This window comes from Vidua chalybeata, chromosome 1, assembly GCF_026979565.1.
Source record: "Vidua chalybeata isolate OUT-0048 chromosome 1, bVidCha1 merged haplotype, whole genome shotgun sequence".
In the NCBI taxonomy this organism is placed as follows: domain Eukaryota; kingdom Metazoa; phylum Chordata; class Aves; order Passeriformes; family Viduidae; genus Vidua; species Vidua chalybeata.
The window spans coordinates 43,555,188-43,575,235 of NC_071530.1; the positions used below are offsets into that span (position 1 = coordinate 43,555,188).

At 37.4% G+C, this 20,048-nt stretch overlaps 1 protein-coding gene across 4 annotated transcripts in view; it reads left to right on the forward strand.

Annotated features, from left to right (window-relative positions):
- Positions 1-20,048, forward strand: part of DNAJC13 (DnaJ heat shock protein family (Hsp40) member C13) — a 58,307-nt gene that overhangs the window by 17,360 nt on the left and 20,899 nt on the right. For 3 of the 4 annotated variants that reach the window (XR_008433356.1, XR_008433359.1, XM_053955404.1), the window contains exons 10-35: positions 207-373; positions 473-552; positions 632-801; positions 1,703-1,802; positions 2,034-2,141; positions 2,630-2,785; positions 3,519-3,575; positions 4,830-4,951; positions 6,107-6,182; positions 7,232-7,327; positions 7,458-7,601; positions 8,772-8,786; positions 9,294-9,376; positions 10,509-10,662; positions 12,722-12,825; positions 12,904-13,063; positions 13,984-14,046; positions 14,390-14,491; positions 14,643-14,747; positions 15,133-15,335; positions 15,778-15,862; positions 16,343-16,497; positions 17,419-17,464; positions 17,638-17,792; positions 18,392-18,593; positions 19,253-19,368. Coding sequence is in view for 2 of the 4 variants with exons in the window: in XM_053955404.1 (XP_053811379.1) it covers positions 207-373; positions 473-552; positions 632-801; positions 1,703-1,802; positions 2,034-2,141; positions 2,630-2,785; positions 3,519-3,575; positions 4,830-4,951; positions 6,107-6,182; positions 7,232-7,327; positions 7,458-7,601; positions 8,772-8,786; positions 9,294-9,376; positions 10,509-10,662; positions 12,722-12,825; positions 12,904-13,063; positions 13,984-14,046; positions 14,390-14,491; positions 14,643-14,747; positions 15,133-15,335; positions 15,778-15,862; positions 16,343-16,497; positions 17,419-17,464; positions 17,638-17,792; positions 18,392-18,593; positions 19,253-19,368 (3,024 nt within the window). In the remaining 2 variants the exon portion in view is untranslated. The remainder of the gene's footprint in view (positions 1-206; positions 374-472; positions 553-631; positions 802-1,702; positions 1,803-2,033; positions 2,142-2,629; positions 2,786-3,518; positions 3,576-4,829; positions 4,952-6,106; positions 6,183-7,231; positions 7,328-7,457; positions 7,602-8,771; positions 8,787-9,293; positions 9,377-10,508; positions 10,663-12,721; positions 12,826-12,903; positions 13,064-13,983; positions 14,047-14,389; positions 14,492-14,642; positions 14,748-15,132; positions 15,336-15,777; positions 15,863-16,342; positions 16,498-17,418; positions 17,465-17,637; positions 17,793-18,391; positions 18,594-19,252; positions 19,369-20,048) is intronic. The other variant, XM_053955417.1, reaches the window with a different exon arrangement.

Genomic DNA, 20,048 nt, shown 5'->3' on the forward strand with positions numbered 1-20,048 from the left:
TCTCTCCTTACAGTGCATAAAGGAACACTGAAATTTAGTGGTTTCTTCCAGAGGTGTAGCTGTTGGCAGTAGTGTTAGTAAGAGATTCCAGGTATTGCTGCCTTTCATGATGTGATTTTTTTTTTCCCCCATTTCTCTTATAATTTGTTTCTTTGGCACCATTTCTGTGATATAAATTGTATTTGTGTGTCATTGTCCCAACCCAGAGATTCTCTCCTGGCTAGCTTGTTGGATGGAGTGAGAGCCTCTGGTAATAGAGATGTCTGTGTGAAAATGACCTCTACACACAAAGGCCAGCGTTGGGGATTACTCAGTATGCCTGTGGATGAAGAAGTAGAGAGCCTTCATCTGAAGTTTTTGGCTGCTCCTCCAAGTAAGCTAATGCTTCTTACATGGGTTTATAGTGCACTTTAAAGCATCCAGATATTGAGTCAGATGCTGTACACTTAACTTTTGATATGTCTTTTTCCAGATGGTAACTTTGCAGATGCTGTGTTCAGGTTCAATGCTAACATTTCCTACAGTGGAGTCCTACATGCAGTTACACAAGATGTAAGAATAGAGCTTTTACCCATCCTTTTAAGATGTTGCTAATGCAGAAAGAAATTAATGATTGTTATTTTTTAACCAGGGTCTCTTCTCAGAAAACAAGGAGAAGCTCATTAATAATGCCATAACAGCATTACTTTCCCAGGAGGGAGATATTGCAGCATCTAATGCAGAGCTTGAAAGCCAATTCCAAGCAGTAAGACGACTAGTGGCTTCAAAAGCAGGCTTCCTTGCCTTTACTCAGCTTCCAAAGTAAGTGCGAAGTCTCTTCAAGCTTGGAAGTAGTAGATGAAAATAGGCTTCGAACTTCTGTTAGTAACTTATGTTTAAAAGTGAGAAATGGAATTCCCTTCTGAAAAGAACTGTAAGACTCTGTACATGGTTGTTTTCAGTAGTATTGTTTTCAGACACATTTTGTAGTATTGTTTTCAGGCTTTCAGGCAAAGACCCTGTACATGATTGTTTTCAGTAGATCGTTTTCAGGCTTTCAGGCAAACTGAGAATCCCATGTAATCATTTGCAAGTAAAGCTGATTCTTCCTGTGCTAAGTACTCTGTCTTGAGGCAAATACCGTTTAATGATTTTCCTAGTGGAAAAATTTTTAACATGTACCTTCATCTGTCCTTGAAGTAAGCAGTTCTTCATTCTCAAAGTATGCTGATGTCATTGCTGTCTTCAGTTCAACGCAAGATAAAATGGTGTTAGGAGGTTCTACTTCTGTAGTATGTACAGAGTGCTTGGAGTTTGTTTTAAATAACATAAGGAAGCAGAAAAACTCTCTATTGTTCCGAAAACAAAAAATTCTTTGAAATATTTCTGACTAGGAAATATAGAGCAACTATAATATAGAGAATGATGAGAAGAGTAACAAAAGCACTTGGTCTGAGACCTTTATAAACTTTGGTTTCTCTGTAAATAGTATGCTGTAACTACACGGATACATCTTTATTTTGATGAATGTGCTTGGCATGTTAACAGTGAAGTCAATATTTTCCTACCAGGAATCTCAAATTTATGAAAATGTCAAGGTACTGGCTTGCTAAATGCTGAGAGCATTGGAGCAGACCCCTCTTGGCCACTGCCTAGATTTCATCTTAATTTTAAGATTTTAGTTTCTTTTCTGATCTTAGTGGTTTTGCTTCCCTTTCAAAAGATTTCGAGAACGATTAGGAGTGAAGGTTGTGAAAGCCCTCAAAAGGAACAATGATGGAGTAACCCATGCCTCTATTGACATGCTGTGTGCTCTTATGTGTGTAAGTATTAAATTTCAGTTTTTTTCACTTCGGAATATGTGAACTTCAGGGTACTAAAAGATGTAGAAATAGGGACTGCCATCAGACACGGAATAACTTGTTATACAGTGATTTCTTGTTGAACTTGAAGGAGGATGTGCTTTTTGTGTGTAGAGAGTGGCTTTTGGATTACAGCTGTTAGGAACTAAGGGTTGACATGTGGCTGCATAGTGAATACTTCTTTTTTTATAGCCCATGCATGATGACTATGACTTGAGGCAGGAGCAGTTGAACAAAGCTTCCCTTCTTTCTTCAAAGAAGTTTCTAGAAAATCTACTAGAGAAATTCAATTCCCATGTGGTAAGTCAAATTTTGGAAACAGATTTAAGCTTAAGTGCCTTTCCTAATTGCAATGAAAATGCTGTTGTCATACTTAGATGTATCTTTGAATGTATTTGCACCTACAATTGAAAATACAGCTCTATCTGGCACTGAAGTTTGTTCTAATTAAGCTTGGATCTTCACAGGTTAGGACATAGCTGTCAATACCGCAGAATCTGAATGTCCTGCATGTTTAATATGGAAATTGCATGTTTCTTTTAAGTAAAAGAATAGCGTAAACTCGGATTTGTGGTATTAAACTAGATAAAAGTAGTTTGAGTCTCCAATATGCTGTAGAAACCAATTATTTACCAGGGTAGTGCCATCCTCAGAGTAATGGAGTATTCTAAACTCGTAGGTTTTGTTTACAGGCTATTTTAATGCTATGACAGGGAAGAGCACCTTCAGCATCATGAATACTCTTGGACCACTGTATCTGAGTTACATACCTCTCTTCCTAATTTCAGGATCATGGGACAGGTGCCCTAGTAATTAGTTCACTTCTGGACTTCCTGACATTTGCCCTATGTGCTCCATATAGTGAGACTACTGAGGGGCAGCAGTTTGACATGTTGTTGGAAATGGTGGCATCTAATGGAAGAACACTATTTAAGCTGTTTCAGGTAAGACTTACTTTTAACTATTATTAGAGGTTTCATGTACTCAGTGAACATGAAACTTTTCTTTTACTGAAAGACAGATTTGTCTTCATCTGGTTAATGTGCCTCAGTCTTTTCTATCTTGAATGTTTTAGTGGCCTATTATTTTGCCTTCAGATATCAGATTGAGGTGATTGTTCTATGGTGAATGATATGCCAAATCATTGTAGAATAGACTGTGTAAGACCTGTTTCCAGAAACACAGTAAAATACTACTTGGACTTTAGGATAGATTCAACAGATGCACAGGTCTTCCCCGAATTGGAAAGTGTTCTGCCTTTTTGTTTCTTTCTCAGTAAATGAGAGTTAAAAGAGTTAGAAAACAAGAGTAACATCCTCTTCAGTAGTAAAACTGTAGGGATTGTAGCATTTTTAGCTAAAATGTCAATGCCTTCTTACTGTAAAAATAGTATTTTCTTCTGCTTTTGATTAGTTCAGCTTGTGTCAGCCAGTTTGCTGAGCATTATTCCAGTTTCTCTGATATATACTGCTGTTCAGTGCCAGGAATTCTGTCTGGGAGTTGCATGAGAGATGCTTGTTCAAAGATACAGGGTGGGAAATCTTCTTAAAGCTAGGTTTCACAAAACTGAATTGGAGTTAGAACAGCCATGTACATTAGTTAAAGAAACTGAAACACAGGTGATCTAATCTTCAGTTTTTGCACTTGGATAATTTTTTGGTTAACATTCTGTTCTAGCACCCTTCCATGGCAATTGTGAAAGGAGCAGGTTTGGTGATGAAGGCAATAATAGAGGTGAGATTTTATCAGTGTTAGCTGGGATAGCATGCAAAATATGTATTGTCTATTTTGGAAGTGCAATTGCTTACCAAGAGAAGTTTGTTATATTAGCTTCTCAAAGTGGGGAGTGGGGAGGGGGAAGTTGGAAGGTGAGGAACAGAGCACCTGCTTAACTGTGAGTGGTTTAATATAGCAACTTGCTTTATCTTACACTTGGGGGTTTGGAAAGCATGTGAGTTGGGACATTAGGTAGTGCCTTGCATGTCTTCATACTGCAGTCAAGATTTGGCTGTAAATGTTGTATGTAGCTCAGCCACATACCTCAGAGCCACCAGACTTCTCCTGCATGTTAGAGAGTATCTCAAGGAGGAAAGGCCATATTTCCTGGGATGCATTGCCAGATGGAATGGGACTGGGATTAGCAAGCAGTAGTGTCCCAGAGCAGACTAGTGATGTCAGCCTCCTTGCTTTGGCTTTAAGTTTCCATACCGTGTAATGTATGGGCCAAGTCCATACTTTTCAAGAGCTGCTTATGATTGCTGCAGGGTGACCTTGCTAACTGACTCTTGACACTTCCTGGGTTGAAATTCAGGGTTTAAGTTAGTGCCTCATTGTATCACAATGTCTTATGCATCTGAAATCCATCTAGTACTTTCTTGGAATGGAAGTGAATGAACACTTGAAATAGAGGTATTCCAAATCTTCACGTTTCCATTGATGTAGCTGATAACGTTAGCTAAAAGTTGTTGTTTATTAAAAGTCCTATCATTTAGACAAGTAAAAGTGCTGCAAAAGCTTTTTCTTATTCATTGCAACTAATGCATTTTGAGTGAGTGGCAGTCTTTAGACACCCACCTAGCTATCTAAACTGAACAGCAGCCATTAATCTTAAGTGGTTGCTGTCAGCAAAAGTCAAGCAACAAGCAATCATGTGTGGCTGCCATTCTTTGTTTAATCCTAATGTATAATTGCAGTGTGAAAATGGTACTGCTACTACAACCTCCTGGTGTATGATGGGAGACAGGCATCCTGCCCTCTTCATTTAACTGTCCTCATAGATGTAACTACCAGTTATCTGGTCCATGGCTTTACTTATAGCATTGAGCAGTTGCTGTTGAGAACTTTCACTTAAAACCTATCATACTCTAGCTTCTGGTTTTTGAATATTGGTATAATTGATAGTCAAGAAGGCCTTGGAAGTTTAGACTGAGATAAAAGCAGCTTAACTAAGATTATTTCCTTAGTAATCATCTTGCCCTGTTTCCAAAGGAAGGAGACAAAGAGATTGCTACCAAAATGCAAGATCTTGCCCTCAGTGAAGGTGCCTTACCTCGTCACTTGCATACTGCTATGTTTACAATAAGCACAGATCAGAGGATGCTTACAAATAGGTATGTCCATCTCACTTGATATATAATGTTTAAAAAAAATCTAAGTAATGGCCTAGCAAACACTGGGAGGTCAAGGAAGAAAAGTTGCAGTTCTTCAGGAGAATATTTTCTTTAGCAGTTGGTATGTTTTAGTAGGACAAGCTTCAGCTGAGACTGCAGCCACTTAATAAACCCTTGATTATTTTTTGTTAAGGTGGGCTTGGGTTGGTTCCTCATTAATGGCTCAAGTTTTGATTTTTATTTCTTTTAATTCAGGGAAAGAAAAGGCAAGTAGAATGTTTGGAACTTGTGAAAAGTTTCAACTTGTAGTGTACAACTGTATAAAAATAGGTGTGCACATCTCAGACATCTTGCATGCAGTTAGGATCACCCATCCTATCTGAGAGAGAAGTTTGCTCACAGAAGTTATTCCCTGAATCAACAGTCAGTAGAACTTGTGATCTCTGAGAGTATGCTGTGGAGGATGAGCAATGATTCAATTAATTCCACCCGAATACAAGATTATAGAAGCTTTAGCTGTGAATTCCTGAAGTACTTAGAGTTGCTAAGGAATGTAGGGACAAGTGGAGCTTGTTACCACTGTGTGTCATCCAGGAGAGAGCGGATATGAAGCCATCTGTCATGCTAGTTCTGTTTGGTGATACTACTTACAATGTGCTTGTAGCAATGCTTCAGTTCAGTGCAGTAGAATCCTAGTGACAAATGTTGGCAGAAAGCATCAGTTTATAGATAGAAGGCAGGCTCCTAGAAAGGATTTTCTAGTCAACTAGTATTAAGAATTTCAAGTAGAGCATGTAGCAGTTCTTGGTGACTTCTAGCCTCTTAACTTTAGCTGTAACTTAAGGTTAGCTGGATAAACATACACTTGGTAATTAGATGTTTCTGCTCTATTGCTCAAGTGTTCTTTGAGGTCTAGATCAAAAAGCATGTGCTGCTACTGTTCCACTAACTTCACTGGAACTTCTTAAAGGCAACAGTTTAAAGCATGCTAAGCATATCCTTGAACAATGTAATGCTTTGTGCTCTTACTCACTCAAGAGCACGAAGTTCTTGCTCATCTTCATTTCATCAGCATGGTAAAGGTGACAGTTTAGTGGTTTAAAAATCTGTTTAAAGTACTAACTTGCAGTTTGTTAATTTCAATGGCTTTTTCAGGCAGTTAAGTAGACATTTGGTTGGCCTCTGGACAGCTGAGAACAAAACTGCTATGAATTTGTTGAAACGTATTTTGGTAAGTAAAAATGGAATATGGAGTAGCAAAAAAATAAAATACGAAAGCTTGTAGTATCAAAGTGGGGACAGTCTACATAGTAAACATATTCCCTTTTCCCTTCAAGGGGAAGGTCTTGCCTGAGAGATCAGCAGTCTGGCATCTGCTAATTAAAGGATATTGATGAGGTTCAAAGCATCTCATACTCTAAAAATTTTGTTACTTCCCTGACACTTTTCAAGATACTTTATGACACAAAACTTAAAAATAAGGTGTCTTGACTTCTTTTTCTTGATTAAATGGACAAAAATGTGGGAGACATTGTAAGCGTGTCTCTAATGCTTTTTTGTGCCAATAAAAAATTAAGGTATTAAGAGTTCTATCCATGTTTTCATGCCTTGCCTGTCCAACTTTGTTTGCTTGTAACTTGTTTAAATCTATATGTTGTTAGTTCATATGCTGATCGTTCATATGTTCTTTCACCCTTACAGGCTTCTGAATTCTTCTTGCTTAAGTTACTTCAGTGAAGTTAGTTCAATAAGTAGTGTTGTAAGAAATTACTCTATCTGGGAAATTACTAGCTTTTAATTTCAAAATAGCAGTTCCTTCATTTTTGGCAGAGCAAACTGTCCTGATCTTGAACACTGTCTTATGGAAAGCTTGGTCAAAAATGACTGTCTCATCTCTAATGTCACATGTAACATTTAGTCCATATCAGAGGATATGGATGGATTCTAATATTATTAATCTCTCTCAGTATTGTCCTGGGATCAATTCTTTTCTTCCTGCATTCTTTAGGTGCATTAAGTACTGCTTTAAGAAATTGGATATAGCCAAGAGTTCTGCTGCACAGAAGCAAATAATATGTCTCTGTTGAGCAATTCTGTTGAGGATGGTGGCATTTTACTACTCACAGCACAAAAAATGCTGTAGCTTTACATATTTACTTTAGAGTAGAATATAAATTCTGTTTTGAAATCTTTGATTTAAAGAAATTATGTTATTACCTAATGTGATCGTTTCTGTTCATTAATCTCATGTGGGTTTACACTGGTTTTAAATGTTTTTAGCCACCAGGTTTGCTGGCATACCTTGACAGTGCTGATCCTGTTCCTGAAAAAGATGCTGATAGAATGCATGTTAGAGATAACTTAAAAATTGCAACTGTAAGTAATTGTAGTTGTCTTTCCTATTCCATTATATAGATGTACAGTCTTAGAGACCTTTCTAATACGAACACTTGACTGCTGCATTGACCTGCAGCAAAGATAACCCACAATTGGTTTTATTATGCAGGATCAGTATGGCAAGTTTAACAAAGTGCCAGAGTGGCAGAGACTGGCTGGAAAAGCTGCAAAAGAAGTTGAAAAATTTGCCAAAGAGAAGGTGGATCTAGTCTTGATGCACTGGAGAGATCGAATGGGCATAGCTCAAAAAGAGGTAAAAGTATTTGAAAGTCCTTGTTAGAATAACTTGACTAAGTCACAGTTGAGTGTCAGAACACACATTCAAATAGTACAAAAGTGTTGTGATATGGGAGTTCTCCTTCCTTTTAGCAAACTCTTTACTTCTTACTATTCTTGAGTTAGAAATAGGTTCCTCAGAGAATGTAAATCAGGCAAATGAATTCCTTCAGCATATGTATTAAGCTTTAGCCAACCATATCAAGCTGCAGTGCATTTCTTGTAAGATGATTATACAGGAGAAAATTCCTTGAAATGTGGCAAGACCAGTTTTTGAAGTATATTTAAAAGAAATGGAATATTCTTTGCATTCAAAATTATATTCTTTACACCAGTGATATTTCAGTTACAGAACCTGCTTGAGGAATCATAGAATAGCCTTGGTTGGAAGGGACCTTAAGCATCATCTAGTTCTATTCCCCCTGTCATGGACAACACCTTAGAATTCACTTGAATATAGGTATCTCAGTGCTTAAAGGGCAACACAAGACTGTACCTAAGGTCATGATTGAGACTGAAGTCATAAATAACTGTTTTGGTCTGATATTGTAAGAGGAGAGCTTAAGCACTGCTTGAGTTCTTACTGTTGGTCTCCTTTTTCATTTAGTTCTATTGCCGTGTTCAAAATGACAAACCCTTTCAATTATGAGGTGTTTCCCTTAACTTTCTTTAATATATTGACTAAACTTGTTTTTATGCATTGTGGAATTGAAACAATATGTTGTACCTGTAAGGAAGGATGAAAAGCACAATGCAGAGTATTGAAAATACCTGTCTTGTATTGTTCTGATGTAGCAATCAGCTTTAATTTACAAAAATCTAGCTCAGGTTTGATGTAGAGTATGGTGCAGAAGTTTGACAGTGATATTTGTGAAATAATGGTGAATTAGGTTCAAAACAGGGGAAATGAAGAAATGTGAAAAACAGTAGAAGGTCAAATTGCACTTTAAACAACTTGTCTAGTTACTGAATTTTAAGAGTAATTTTTCTATGTGGATTTCTGAGCTATATAATTTCACAGTAAATTTGTGCAAGTGTAGCTTGGAAGATGTAGTAGCAAGTTTGGTGTTACCACTTTAAATTACTTCAAAGACTCTGGAGTGTTAAATGTATTTTTCTTTTTCTTCCAATTTTTCTTCATAATCAGGACAGAAACAATATGGTGAGTCTGTATATCTCTTATCACTTGTGTGGACTCTGTTGCTCAGACTTCTGCTTGCATGTGATAACTCATGTAGATGATAACAGTGATTTCATGCTTCATCAAAATAGGGAATCTTTCAGTGACCAAGTCAGGCTTGGTTTTATTTTTGTGACTTCCTCTAGTTCTTTCCTTTCAATGGCAAAACATTTTTCATGTGAGCTTTCACCTCCATCAGCTTTGGAGCTGATGAATACCTATGGTGGTGGGAATTAAGCTTTTCTCAGGGATAACTTGCTTCTAAACAGATGATGTGTCAAATAGCTGAAAGTTTCTCTGGCATGATTTAACTTGGTGTAAATAACACTTGTGAAAGTCTGTTGCTGCTACTCACTAGTAAAGGAGACATTAATGAGGCTTAACTTAGTATGGTTTTTGAAGGAGTTTAAAAATACAGCTTTTTATTTTAAAAGGAAAAAATGGGAGGTATCTGCCTCTACAGACTTATTAAATTTGGTTCTTTTGCAGAACATTATTCAAAAACCAGTGATATTAAGGAAACGACGCCAAAGGATAAAAATAGAAGCAAACTGGGATCTCTTCTATTACAGGTGAAAATACTAAAGTTAATATGGTGGTCTCAGATACAAGTTTTTATCTGGCTGGATATTTTTGTTAATATCCTCTGAGTTTCTGTGACTTTCAATTTCTGCCTGCCTTGAAACAGTACAAGTGTTTTGTAACAGCTACTTACTAAAAACCCCCTAAGCTATACTTAAGGATTTCACTTGTGTTTAGGCCAAGGAGGAGTTTAGAAAGCTTCTGAAATATCGTCAAACTACATAATTTTTTTCCCTTTAACCAAAAGGAAGAGTAAATAACAAACTGCAGGTGCAAATCTGCATGGTATTGAAGGCCAAGTGAAGTAGCACTGGAAAGTATTGTAGTTTGATGGTACCTGTAAGCTACTCAAGATGTTGTAACTTGAATTGGAACATGAGCTTAAAACAGTGCAAGAGAAGACACATTGGATACTGGATTTCAAATAGTGCTATAGGTCCTAAATGCAACTTGCTTACCTATGAGTTCTTAAAGTTGTCAAAGTTTACACGGGAGGGGCTTCCATCTGAAAAAGATACATCACTTTGGCTAGAGCCATTGTGTTAGACTGATAAAGCTTGGCTTGGCTAACAAACTATGAAAGCAAGCTTGGGGAAATTCCATAACCTTGACTTGATGTTTCTAAAAGTCAAATACAGTTTAATAAAGGGAGATTCGTGTGCTCCTAGACCTTTGGTATTAAAGTCCATTCTCAGTGTCCACTGACTATTTTGTGACATTTAAGACATCAACTTCTATTTTACTCTATAAGCTACTCTCTTATGTTGTTTTTTGTTTAAAACACAGCTGGTATGTGCATGTCTGCTGCTGTGGATTGTTTTACCTGTAGCCCTTACTGCTTACAGTGAATCACTTGCACATCTCCTGATCATCAAATGAGATAAGCAAACTGAGCCCTAAGGGATGACAGAGGCATGCTTTAGTCGCAGCTGGCCTCCATGGCTATCAAAACAGTATACTAAGTGAACAACTGTAGTTACTGTAGCAAACTGGAGACCACTGCTCTCTGCCTTCTAATTAAGGTCCTTTAATGCTAATGATCTCCCCTAGCTTGCCAGCTGAATCTTGTCTGCTTTTCAGATAATGTTTTGAGGGGTTTAAACTATGTAACTTCTTTCTTAGATTTGTTCAGGATCATGCTAGATCAAACTTGATTTGGAACTTCAAAACACGGGAAGAACTGAGAGATACTCTTGAGTCTGAGATGAGAGCATTTAATATTGACAGAGAACTTGGTAGTGCTAATGTTATCTCATGGAACCACCAGGAGTTTGAGGTAAATGACCTACCACAGGACAAACTGCATCTGTAAAATATGTCTACTTGAAATGTCACTTCTCTCTCATTCTACAAGTGAATCTTGTGTTGATGATCTCTGACTGCAAGCTAGAATTTTTTTGGGGTTATGGAATCAACTGCTAAGGCTTGAATCAGTGAACAGGTACTACTGTCCAGTGTCACTGGGCAAAACAGCCTCTTCTACCTAACAAATGATGCAGTAGAGATGAAACATTTATCAGAACCATGGTGTATTCTTGCATTAAGACAAGAGTTGGTCCTTACACTGTTGTTTATTGTCTTTCCTTAATGTTTCAGTAATCCTGTGTCTCTTAAATACTGGCTTGCCAAATCATGAGTAGGTTGTGGGGCTAAAAGATGCTGCATTATAAATTATAGATGAAGGTCACTGTCATCCCATTCTAGGAACAGCAGTACCCAAAGCAAAAAAAAACAAACTTGGATGCTTCTGTAAAGCAATCAGTATCGTCCTGATTGGCTTTCTCAAAACATCTTGCAAGGTGTTTTCAAGTAATGTGCTAATAAACACTTCTTGTACTGTTCTCTTATCTCCAGTATTGTTGTGGTTCCACACGACAATGTGGTTTTAATTAATGTGTAACGCTTAAGCAAAGCAAGGCCGCCCTTGAATTCAACTGCAAGATATTCCTCAGATATTCCCATTGCCATCCTTGTTAGAGTATGGCTTTCTAGTGACATTTGAGCTGAGAACTCCTAGTGAAATGAGAACAAACTTGGTTTGGGGAATTTCTCAGCTGGCTACTCTGCAAATGAGGAAGAACTGCAAGCTAATGTGTTAGGAGAGAGCAATTTTATGTATGCAATTTATCCCGATTGCACAACTACAGGTTGCTTCTTACATTGATGCAGTAAATAGCTAAGACTGGGTTTAGATTGATATTTCTTGCACTGGCATTTGTCTTCCAAAGCTTCCTTCAGGTATAGGTCAGGCACAGGACTTGTGGGTGTCACAGTGTCTGCTATCCCAACTTTTTAGCACTGCAAACTAGGACAGAATCAGAAGTACAGATTTGAAACTTAGTAATACAGACTTCCCCCATGTACTCTACACTCCTGTGTGGCTTTATGCTGCTGGAATGTAGCAGTAGCATTCTTGCAGCTACATCCCAGGACACTTTGGAACTAGATTGAACAGCTGCTGTCTCACAGATTTGCTTTTAAATAGTAATGAATATGTTATTGGACTATGCTGTAAGTATTTGAACTAGATAGTGCTGACAAATGCTCTTCTATCAACTGTGGGACCTGTCACTTTGCCAAGGGGGATGGTGGCTTGAGACTCCTCTGAAAGCATACTAGTTAGTGGGATATCTTTGTATGATATGCTGTGATCAAATCTGTAGATAACTTTGTGGCCTCATGACAATAATCTGCAAACTATAGATAAGAAAAACCACTATAGAGTGGCTTTTGTTGTATGTTAGAGGTACCTCTCATTGAAGTGCTTCCAAATGCTTGCTACCACTGAACATTGAGGCATTTGTTAAATTTAATGTAGTTGCTCTGAAGTTAATGATGGTTTTTATTGTGCAATTTTACTTCAGCTTCTTGTTTTGTGAACTGATGCCTCTAGGCTTTTATTATCCAGCACAATAGCAAGTACAACTAGTAATTAGGTCATGCTTGTGTTTTGTACTTGCAGTAACATTAAGTGAAATACCTTGCAGTGGAATAAGTACTTATTTAACTTGAGTCACTGAATCCATCATGTGTTATCCAAATTTAGTTAATAAAACCAGCTGGTATTAGAAACAAGTTGGTTAGAGGCTGGAAGTGGAAATTTCAGTATGGTGAGAAGCTTCGTTTATTCAGGGGGATAGCAATAGCCAGTGTTTTTATTTTGTAGGTATGTGTTTCTTTAACAGAAAACTTGCAGATTTCAGTTTTCCTACAGCTTAGGAGAGGTTGCTGACCTTGAGTTTTTAGATGCAATCGAGCTCAGTATTGTTATGCAAGCAAAAATGTACAGAGGGAGAAACAATATATATTGTTAAGTAAGGTGTTCTGTGTTACAGGTAAAATATGAGTGCCTTTCTGAGGAAATAAAAATAGGGGATTATTATCTAAGATTGCTGCTGGAAGAAGATGAAACTGAAGAGAGTGGAGCAATCAAAAGATCGTGAGACATTATTAAAAACTTCTCTCATTCCTAAGGTCCGTGTTTGTTTTCTTTTCTAATATCTCATTTCTTTTTTAGGTATGAATTCTTCAATGAACTCTACCATCGCTTCTTGCTTACCCCAAAAGTGAATATGAAATGCTTATGTCTGCAAGCATTGGCCATTGTTTATGGAAGGTGTCATGAAGAAATAGGACCGTTTTCTGATACTAAGTACATTGTTGGAATGTTAGAAAGGGTAAGAATTATTTTAAATTACTGGATATAGTAGTGAACATACTGCTAATCCAACATACGTTTATATCCTTCAAGTTACTGTGAAACTCAGGTTTTGGGTTTACACATTGTGAATACTTTTTTCCATGCTGTCAACAGCTGTTCTTAGTATCTCCCTTTGTTTCAGTTTAATTAAAGTTTAACCAAAAAAACCTGCTGATCATAGAGATATTTCAAACTAGTCTCTTTAAGGCCAACAAAAGGCAGATATAACTTTAGCTTGCCTTTGAAAAATGCAGAAGCTCTATAAGAGGAAAATCTTGTTCTATATCACATTATTTCAATGTACTGACTTTGAGTCGTAGCCCCAGACCTAATGAAATGATAGCTTTAGAGGAGCACATGTGGTGGATTAGATTTGTATTATTAGCTGCTTTGCCTATTAAGTGTCTGTTATGTCTGACAACTGATTCAGCTTGCAAAAATAAATTTCCATGCAGTCTGAAGTAGGAGTTCTTTCCTTGCATCAGCATGGGTTTTGGCTGTTGCAAGTGAAACTGAACCAGGGTAGTCCCTTGTTATTTTGCCTTCAGCCTTGATAATCTCGCCAGGGATGAAATATCAAAGACCCTCTCTGTCTGCTGGCTAAAAGCATTCTCTTTTTCTCTTGTGCTTGTTTTAACTGGTTCACTGATAGAACAGTGGATTTATCATAATAGTGGGTTTGATCCAGGGCAACAACAGTGTTGGAGGGCAGCAAGGCATGTGCTCCTCAGTGGCAGAAAACTACCATTATTAGCTGTGCATGAAACTTAACACTTAGTAGTTTTTCTGGGCATCAAGAAACAGTATGGGGCTTTGCAGCTACAACTATGTTGACTTTTGAAGGGAACTTCTAGTATGTACTATGAAATACTAAGTTGTTCTTTTCTGCTGTGACAGTGCACTGACAGGCTTGAGCGGGACAGATTGATCCTGTTCCTCAACAAGCTGATCCTCAATAAGGTAAGGTGGACATGTACACTTAACAGCAATTTATCATTCTGTTGACTGTATAAAATAGTCTGAAGTAGTCTTTCAGGGTTAACTTGAACAAAAATTCAAGTATTGAGGAAGTATTAGAGCAATGTTTGATACAGCTTTCTGGAATGTGATAGCTGTTATTTACTGGTGAGAAAGCTGAAGGAAACTTGTAGATACTGGGGTGATTGCACCAAATCCAGTCACTTTAGAGAATGATTTGACTTTTTTTGTGATCACTTCTTACTTGAATAAAACTGTGCAATGCTTAATTGCAGCAATGTTTATCTAGAAAATGCTTTTGGTAACTCAGTTCATTTGTTAACAGAGAAATGTGAAGGACCTTATGGATTCAAATGGTATCAGAATCCTTGTAGATCTTCTTACTCTGGCACATCTTCACACGAGCAGAGCTACAGTCCCTTTACAGGTACAGGGCTTTTGTTTCTTACTACTCATTTGTTGCTCTGTGAAAGGGACAATTCTTAAAAAAAAAAAATCAATGTATTTTCACATTTCCTGTAGAAATGTGATATTTGCACTGTGAAGCTAAAGCTGTTCTTGTAAACATCAACTTTCAGAGCAACGTGATTGAGGCAGCACCTGATGCAAAGAGGGAGAGTGAGAAAGAATGGTACTTTGGCAATGCTGACAAAGAAAGGAGTGGTCCTTACAGCTTTCAAGAGGTACCTGTCAGCTTCAAACTCACAACTTGACAAATGATTTCTGTCCTGGTGACTGAGTGTGAGAGGGACCCTAAACAATGCTAAAGAATGTTCTCCAGCTAACTCTTTAAATAAGGATTAAAGCTAGATAAGAGACTTGATGTAGTGCCAAGAACTACAGCCTTTTTGGTAAGACTGCCTACCCCTCCATGCCTCAGTTAGTTTCAATATAATCAACGCCTTATTCTTCGTGATTCTATGACAGAGTTATAAACACATTGAAACTTCATGCAACTATAATAGTCTGCAATATAGCAGTTAAAAGCTTGTCATGAGCATGAGTGTTTAGGAGCAAAGGTGGCTCTGAATGCTGAATAAACTAAATTCATCTCTAATCTTGCAATAGATGCAGGATCTATGGAACAATGGGAAGGTGACTTCAAAAACTCGTTGCTGGGCTCAGGGTATGGATGGCTGGCGACCCTTACAGGTCATCCCTCAGCTGAAGTGGTGCTTACTTGCCAGTGGCCAGCCTGTGTTGAATGAGACTGACCTTGCAACACTTGTCCTCAACATGCTCATCACCATGTGTGGATATTTTCCCAGCAGGTAAACAGTGATTTTCAGCAGAAGGGGTTAACTTTATCTGGCAGATGCATGAATGAATAAATTCCATCTTAAAGCTTTTCTTAGAAAGTAGTACATTAAAGAACTCTATTAAAGAACCTTTTACATGGTAGTAATTAATTCTGTGGGCAAATAGAGAGTTTGTAAATGAGACAATACTAATATTGTGAAAGGGACTGCAAGAATGAATGCACAAGCTATGTGCATTTCTAATGCCATAGACAGGCTCTTGTTTAACTTAAACAAAACTGCTTTAATGCAGGACACTAAACCACACTTACCAAGTCTAACAACAAACTTTGAAGTTTACAAAAAAGACAAAGAATATGGCTTCAATAGTCTAATACTTATGCTTAATAAAATTGTTTGTTCTTGAAAGAGAAAAGGCATGTCTGCTTACTGCTGTACTACTTGATTTTTTTAGGGATCAAGATAATGCTATTATAAGACCTCTGCCTAGAGTGAAAAGGCTGTTGTCAGATAGTACTTGCCTTCCTCATATCACTCAGGTAAGTAACTCTTCAAAAATGTACCTGAATGAGTGAAAGTTTCACTTACTCTACCATCTTCCTTATGTGAATACTTTAGATGGGGTAAATGCATCAAAGAGCAATTGTAACATTGTGCAGATCTCTGACCAAGGAGTTGTTCATTTCACAGGGTATTGTTGACAATTTCATGCTTTTCAGCCAATATCTTCTAAAGAAATATTTCCATCCTTGGAGAAACTGAAAAGCCACCTGGACATGGTCTTTATCAGCCAGGTCTAGATCACACTTTTAACAGGGGGGTTTGACAAGATGATCTCCAGAGGCCCCTTTCAACTTTAAATGTTTTTTGATTTACACTCGTTGTTTTTAAGCTGAAGTATTCTTTAACTGTAATACCTGTAAATTTCTGGGTTGTCCCAATAATTAGTTAAAACTTCAATTTTGACTAGATAACTTGCACTGCTTGCAGCTAATATAAATGCTTGTGTTTGATTTCAGCTATTACTGACTTTTGATCCTATCCTGGTGGAAAAAGTTGCTGTATTGCTCTCTCATGTCATGCAAGACAACCCTCAGTTACCTCGTTTTTATCTGAGTGGAGTATTCTTCTTCATCATGATGTACACAGGTTCCAATGTACTTCCTATTGCAAGGTGAGGAAAAAGAACAGCCAAAAGTACCTCTTGGCCAGTCACGTGCAGGACTGCTGCTCTACATCTCTACATGCTCTGGGGAGTGTGGCTTGGTAGAACCAACATGAAATTCTTCTTGTAGAAGAATTGCCTCCGCATGATCTAGTCAGTCACTAAAAAGTGAATTTCTTATCCTTACAGAGAAGGAATGAGAACGTGTCTGATGATACAGTACAACTGGGCATGCCTTACTGTAGAATAAGCCATTTACAAGCACTAAAAAGCAGTAACACAGGCTACATATATGCTGATGTAGCTTTTGATAGTAGGCAGCTGTTGAAGGGGTTTAAAAAAATCTAATAGCCTCTTTCAATATTGAAGCCTAAAACAGTTAAATCAGTCTGTGCTGCCTGGTAATGCACTGCATATGAAGGTGGCTACTGGCGTTCTTGTCAGTACTTTTCTTCTAAATGCAATAGTTCATAAAAAGCTATCCTACAATTCCAGTTAAGTTTCTGGTACAGTGAAATGCATTGGGCAATGATTGCATGCTTCCATGATGACTCTGGTGTAATAGCTCTGTCAGCACTTAGTCTAAAATCATCCTATTTCATCCCTGCAGTGATGATCTAACAGCACAGAGGTTGTCTGTGTCTCTATCAGCATCTTTTTTTTGTGTGGGTAGAAAACCAGCTTTCAGAAGTAAGACTTTCAAACTGAAATGATGAACATGAGGCAACATTTATAACATGGGAGTATTTAGCTTGGTGGCATTCCCAAGCATTTAATTAACTCAGTACATAAATTTATGCAACTGTTGCAGTTACTCTTCTATCTCAAAGTAAATGTGTAATACCTGCCAGCTGAACTATGTTGGTCTGCTGCTATTCAAGGGTACCTAAGTATCAAACAAAAAGAAAATAACTGCTGTTTCTCTTCTAGGTTTTTGAAATACACACATACAAAACAAGCTTTCAAGTCTGAAGAAGTGAGTAGATTGCAACAGTAACTACCTCTGTTTCCAAATAGTTTTGCAGACTACCTGTAGATGTTTTAACTAGAATTTAGCTACTATAAGGGAAAAGGGGGAGAGTTTTTAGGTCTCAAATTAGTTAGCAAAACAGAATTACCTTTGATATAACCATGTGATCTCTTCTGTAGACAAAAAGTCAAGATATAGTTCAAAGAAGTATACTTGGACATATTCTTCCTGAAGCAATGGTGTGTTATTTAGAAAACTATGAACCAGAAAAATTTTCTGAGATATTCCTTGGAGAATTTGACACTCCAGAAGCAATTTGGAGCAATGAAATGAGGTAACTGTTTTCTGTCAGAGGGACAAATAAATCTGAACTACAGGTTATCTTGAAGAGGTGTTTGACATTCTTAAAGCTGAAAATACCTAGATTCCATGGCTTCCTCTTGTTTGCCTTCTGTAAGGGCAATGTCTTGCATTGCACTCTGCTTCAACCAAAAATAATCAGGGCAGGGGAGAGCAGAATTGGCAGTGGGAAGGGGAATATTTCTCTGAATATCTTGAGTAAGTTACTTTTGTGAATGGAGACTTGACTATGTAAGTGAATAGCTTAATACTTACTCATTTATATGTACTTTATTACCAGCACCTATCTCTGTGATATACCTCTAATATTCCAATACATACTGGGGTCTTCCAGAAAGTAAAGAGATGTTGAGAAAAGGAAAATATTGTTTTTAATTTATTTTAATACACTAATTTTCATGGTGTTTAAATAGCTCTCTAATAGAATAGGACAGAGTCCTATTCTAAATCCCTACTGAAATGTGGGAAACTTTTAAGGAAAACCTTTTCAGAAGAAATCATTGAACACGTTTGACAGTGAGTGAGGATTGAGGCCTGCTGGACAAGTGTTAAACTAAACTTTGTACCTTTTAGGCGTCTAATGATCGAGAAGATTGCTGCTCATCTTGCTGACTTCACTCCTCGTCTTCAAAGCAATACAAGAGCCCTCTACCAATACTGTCCCATCCCTGTTATCAACTATCCCCAACTGGAAAATGAGCTGTTCTGTAACATTTATTACCTCAAGCATCTTTGTGATACACTCAGATTTCCAGACTGGCCAATTAAAGATCCAGTAAGTAAGAAGTACTTTAGGATTCATTTAGTTCTTGATCTTTCAGTCCTAAATGTTAACGAAAAGTGCTAAAATAGTAACAAAGTCAAGTGCTAGGTTTGTTGCAGGTAACTCCTTTATCATAAATTTTGGACCACAAGTAAATACATTAAACCCTACTTTATCTTGAAGCAGCTTAGTGTTCTTTCCACATAGCAACCCCCATAAGTGTATCCTTCTTGCAGTGACTACTTAAATAGCAAAATCAAGCATCCAAGAAACTTCAGAGAGTGTTTCAGTGAATCTTTTTGTGGAGGTGGGGAGAGGGAATGGAAATAATGACTTTGGGCTTCTTATTTGTCCATGCTGCAAAAGAAACCAAGCTAACATGTCAGTACATTAACTGAAGAGATGTTTTTGGTTCAAGTCTATGGACTAGATCTGTCTAAGCAGCTTTATTTATTCATGCAGCTTTTCAGTTTTTATAGTATCATGATTTGAGCTGTGTCTTATTTAAGTGATTCTCCATCTTCTAATTTAACTCTTACATAGTCATTTTAATATCAAGGTGCTTTTATCTTGAATAAAATACAGGATTCATTAGTAAAACAGCATTTTATTAAAAATTATGTATACTAGTGTCAGCATAAATGAAACACTAATAAATTGTAATTCTTGAGGTTAAACTGTTGAAAGATACCCTAGAAGCTTGGAAGAAGGAGGTGGAGAAGAAGCCACCTACCATGTCAATAGATGATGCTTACGAAGTTCTTAACCTACCCAGAGGACAAGGACAGTAAGTTGTCTTCAGGCTTTGAAGTTGTATAAATACTTTTATATAAAACTCCATGCACTGAACAAGCTGAAGTTTCTTATCTTGGTACTTGGAACAAGTTAGTGGCACCAGCTCAGTCACGTGTAGCACCTGCTTCTTTCACAGTGGAGGATTGCTTTGCTAAAAAGAAACAAAGCTTGGAAGTACAATTCCAACGTTTGAAAAAACAATAGTTAAAGTGTTTAGATAAGCTGAAAATGGGGAAAAGAATGCTCTGAGCTTTGCTCTTTTAAAGGACAATCTTGAACCATAGTGAGCAAAGAATATAACAGAACTTGAATATGTTCACAGGAGCTTTTTTCTGTAATCATCCTTCTCCCTCCCCTATATTGCCTTTTTTCTTGGGGATCATACCCTTAGAATTTTTTGCATCCTGTCTTGCCACTGGTTTCTGACTTCAGGTCTCTAGAAGTGAACCGGCAGCAGTTAGTGTTTGTCCTTCAAGAAGAGTGCACTTACTGCAAATGATGAAATACTAACTTTCAACACTTGTAGCTCATTTGGATACTTCATTTAAAATATTGAGGGACTTTGAGCACCTTCTGGTTAGTATATTAGGTACAAGAGGTATTAAAGTACTTTCAGTCTTTAAAATGTCTTCTTATTGTGACCACACAATTACCCCCCATTCAGTGTAAGAT